The 5,000-nt window shown below is 38.9% G+C and overlaps 1 protein-coding gene across 1 annotated transcript in view; it reads left to right on the top strand.

Annotated features, from left to right (window-relative positions):
• The window catches only part of LRP2 (LDL receptor related protein 2), a 337,404-nt gene that overhangs the window by 292,316 nt on the left and 40,088 nt on the right, over positions 1 to 5,000 (top strand). The window contains exon 65 of the mRNA XM_053698401.1: positions 4,593 to 4,724. Within this exon, the coding sequence (XP_053554376.1) occupies positions 4,593 to 4,724 (132 nt within the window). The remainder of the gene's footprint in view (positions 1 to 4,592; positions 4,725 to 5,000) is intronic.

Here is a 5,000-nt window from a genome sequence, read left to right as displayed (position 1 = left end):
CCTAAAGTACACTAACACCCATAAACTACCTATGTACCCCTAAACCGAGGTCCCCCCACATCGCCGCCACTCGATTAAAATTTTTAACCCCTAATCTGCCGACCGCCACCTACGTTATACTTATGTACCCCTAATCTGCTGCCCCTAACCCCGCCGACCCCTATATTATATTTATTAACCCCTAACTTGCCCCCCACAACGTCGCCGCAAGCTACTTAAAATAATTAACCCCTAATCTTCCGACCGCAAATCGCCGCCACCTACGTTATCCCTATGTACCCCTAATCTGCTGCCCCTAACATCGCCGACCCCTATGTTATATTTATTAACCCCTAATCTGCCCCCCACAACGTCGCCGACACCTACCTACACTTATTAACCCCTAATCTGCCGAGCGGACCTGAGCGCTACTATAATAAATGTATTAACCCCTAATCCGCCTCACTAACCCTATCATAAATAGTATTAACCCCTAATCTGCCCTCCCTAACATCGCTGACACCTACCTTCAATTATTAACCCCTAATCTGACGACCGGAACTCACCGCTATTCTAATAAATGTATTAACCCCTAAAGCTAAGTCTAACCCTAACACTAACACCCCCCTAAGTTAAATATAATTTACATCTAACGAAATAAATTAACTCTTATTAAATAACTTATTCCTATTTAAAGCTAAATACTTACCTGTAAAATAAATCCTAATATAGCTACAATATAAATTACATTTATATTATAGCTATTTTAGGATTAATATTTATTTTACAGGCAACTTTGTAATTATTTTAACCAGGTACAATAGCTATTAAATAGTTAAGAACTATTTAATAGTTACCTAGTTAAAATAATTACAAATTTACCTGTAAAATAAATCCTAACCTAAGATATAATTAAACCTAACACTACCCTATCAATAAATTAATTAAATAAACTACCTACAATTACCTACAATTAACCTAACACTACACTATCAATAAATTAATTAAACACAATTGCTACAAATAAATACAATTAAATAAACTATCTAAAGTACAAAAAATAAAAAAGAACTAAGTTACAGAAAATAAAAAAATATTTACAAACATAAGAAAAATATTACAACAATTTTAAACTAATTACACCTACTCTAAGCCCCCTAATAAAATAACAAAGCCCCCCAAAATAAAAAATTCCCTACCCTATTCTAAAATACAAAAATTACAAGCTCTTTTACCTTACCAGCCCTGAACAGGGCCCTTTGCGGGGCATGCCCCAAGAATTTCAGCTCTTTTGCCTGTAAAAAAAAACATACAATACCCCCCCCCAACATTACAACCCACCACCCACATACCCCTAATCTAACCCAAACCCCCTTAAATAAACCTAACACTAATCCCCTGAAGATCTTCCTACCTTGTCTTCACCATCCAGGTATCACCGATCCGTCCTGGCTCCAAGATCTTCATCCAACCCAAGCGGGGGTTGGCGATCCATAATCCGGTGCTCCAAAGTCTTCCTCCTATCCGGCAAGAAGAGGACATCCGGACCGGCAAACATCTTCTCCAAGCGGCATCTTCTATGTTCTTCCATCCGATGACGACCGGCTCCATCTTGAAGACCTCCAGCGCGGATCCATCCTCTTCTTCCGACGACTAGACGACGAATGACGGTTCCTTTAAGGGACGTCATCCAAGATGGCGTCCCTCGAATTCCGATTGCCTGATAGGATTCTATCAGCCAATCGGAATTAAGGTAGGAATTTTCTGATTGGCTGATGGAATCAGCCAATCAGAATCAAGTTCAATCCGATTGGCTGATCCACTCAGCCAATCAGATTGAGCTTGCATTCTATTGGCTGTTCCGATCAGCCAATAGAATGCGAGCTCAATCTGATTGGCTGATTGGATCAGCCAATAGGATTGAACTTGATTCTGATTGGCTGATTCCATCAGCCAATCAGAAAATTCCTACCTTAATTCCGATTGGCTGATAGAATCCTATCAGCCAATCGGAATTCGAGGGACGCCATCTTGGATGACGTCCCTTAAAGGAACCGTCATTCGTCGTCTAGTCGTCGGAAGAAGAGGATGGATCCGCGCTGGAGGTCTTCAAGATGGAGCCGGTCGTCATCGGATGGAAGAACATAGAAGATGCCGCTTGGAGAAGATGTTTGCCGGTCCGGATGTCCTCTTCTTGCCGGATAGGAGGAAGACTTTGGAGCACCGGATTATGGATCGCCAACCCCCGCTTGGGTTGGATGAAGATCTTGGAGCCAGGACGGATCGGTGATACCTGGATGGTGAAGACAAGGTAGGAAGATCTTCAGGGGATTAGTGTTAGGTTTATTTAAGGGGGTTTGGGTTAGATTAGGGGTATGTGGGTGGTGGGTTGTAATGTTGGGGGGGGGGTATTGTATGTTTTTTTTTACAGGCAAAAGAGCTGAAATTCTTGGGGCATGCCCCGCAAAGGGCCCTGTTCAGGGCTGGTAAGGTAAAAGAGCTTGTAATTTTTGTATTTTAGAATAGGGTAGGGAATTTTTTATTTTGGGGGGCTTTGTTATTTTATTAGGGGGCTTAGAGTAGGTGTAATTAGTTTAAAATTGTTGTAATATTTTTCTTATGTTTGTAAATATTTTTTTATTTTCTGTAACTTAGTTCTTTTTTATTTTTTGTACTTTAGATAGTTTATTTAATTGTATTTATTTGTAGCAATTGTGTTTAATTAATTTATTGATAGTGTAGTGTTAGGTTAATTGTAGGTAATTGTAGGTAGTTTATTTAATTATTTTATTGATAGGGTAGTGTTAGGTTTAATTATATCTTAGGTTAGGATTTATTTTACAGGTAAATTTGTAATTATTTTAACTAGGTAACTATTAAATAGTTCTTAACTATTTAATAGCTATTGTACCTGGTTAAAATAATTACAAAGTTGCCTGTAAAATAAATATTAATCCTAAAATAGCTATAATATAAATGTAATTTATATTGTAGCTATATTAGGGTTTATTTTACAGGTAAGTAATTAGCTTTAAATAGGAATCATTTATTTAATAAGAGTTAATTTATTTCGTTAGATAAAAATTATATTTAACTTAGGGGGGTGTTAGTGTTAGGGTTAGACTTAGCTTTAGGGGTTAATACATTTATTAGAATAGCGGTGAGCTCCGGTCGTCAGATTAGGGGTTAATAATTGAAGTTAGGTGTCGGCGATGTTAGGGAGGGCAGATTAGGGGTTAATACTATTTATGATAGGGTTAGTGAGGCGGATTAGGGGTTAATACATTTATTATAGTAGCGCTCAGGTCCGCTCGGCAGATTAGGGGTTAATAAGTGTAGGTAGGTGTCGGCGACGTTGTGGGGGGCAGATTAGGGGTTAATAAATATAACATAGGGGTCGGCGATGTTAGGGCAGCAGATTAGGGGTACATAGGGATAACGTAGGTGGCGGCGGTTTACGGAGCGGCAGATTAGGGGTTAAAAGTGTAATGCAGGGGTCAGCGATAGCGGGGGCGGCAGATTAGGGGTTAATAAGCGTAAGGTTAGGGGTGTTTAGACTCGGGGTACATGTTAGAGTGTTAGGTGCAGACGTAGGAAGTGTTTCCCCATAGGAAACAATGGGGCTGCGTTAGGAGCTGAACGCTGCTTTTTTGCAGGTGTTAGGTTTTTTTTCAGCTCAAACAGCCCCATTGTTTCCTATGGGAGAATCGTGCACGAGCACGTTTTTGAGGCCGGCCGCGTCCGTAAGCAACTCTGGTATCGAGAGTTGCATTTGCGGTAAAAATGCTCTACGCTCCTTTTTTGGAGCCTAACGCAGCATTTGTTTGAACTCTCGATACCAGAGTTAAATTTATGGTGCGGCCAGAAAAAAACCCGCAGAGCGTTAACAGCCCTTTTACCGCCGAACTCTAAATCTAGGCCACTGCTTCTTCAAACATGATGCATCTCTCTTCAATTTGTTTTTTCATTTTTACCTAATAATAAATAGCCATGTGCAAATGTTTCTTTATGAATGAACATTCATTAACAAAACATGGCTATTCGTCTCATTTTACCGAGACGAATATCCAAACAAATGCAGCAAGAAATTTAAAGAAACTGAAGGAATAATGCCAAATTCTGCATTATTCATTTGTTTCCTTTACATAGCTAAAAATACTTACCAAAGTGTGCTGGAGAGCCATGCTAACCCTCTTGACAGAGCCCCGGCGGTACTAACAGAAGGCTTAGCATGGCGGCTCCCATGACCAGCACTGAAGGAGAAGTGCAGGCCCTAGGAGCCCCCATGCTAAGCGCACTTAGATAAGTATTTTAGTCATTATAGGTGAACTTTTTTACTTGTAGCAGTAGATCCTAACGAAAATGAATGTAAATTATCCACAAATGGCCGATTTTAATTTAGTTTAAAACAAGATGAATACCGAACAGCACGGGCACCGAATATTTGAATTTTCTAAATGAAAGATTTGGCCAAACCGAAAATTTTGCCTGTTTTTGATCATTTAAATTGCTTTCTAGTCTTAATTCTAATTTTGTAATTTATTTGTTATGTAACCGAAAAGATGGTCTAGTTTCTTTTCTTTAACAGCTTTCTTTTTCTTTTTGGGCTTTAGATATCAATGAATGTGAGGTATTTAAAACTTGTCCACAAGACTGTAAAAATTCCAAGGGAAGCTATGAATGTTTCTGTGCTGAAGGGTTTAGGTCAGTTGGGGATCAACATGGAAAACAATGTGCCGCTGAAGGTAAGAATGAAAGTAATGAGTCATCTCTGACAGGTGGTCACAGGCTAAATAGATAAACTACTGTTTATTAGATAACATAATTATAATCATTTTGTGAAGTGTTCATTTGGTACTTTTTACAGAAATACTTAGGTATTATAAAACATCTGCCATAGATGCAGAATGTTTAGCTGCTCCTCAACGGTTACTAAAAAAAATGATCAAATGTTATATTTCAGAAATTTAAAAAAATTAAAGAGTAAAAAATGGAGGCCCTGCTGAAAGTGGAGCTAGAGC

The sequence above is a fragment of the Bombina bombina genome, chromosome 1 (assembly GCF_027579735.1).
Source record: "Bombina bombina isolate aBomBom1 chromosome 1, aBomBom1.pri, whole genome shotgun sequence".
Taxonomy (NCBI): Eukaryota; Metazoa; Chordata; class Amphibia; order Anura; family Bombinatoridae; genus Bombina; species Bombina bombina.
This window is presented reverse-complemented; position numbering and strand designations above follow the sequence as displayed.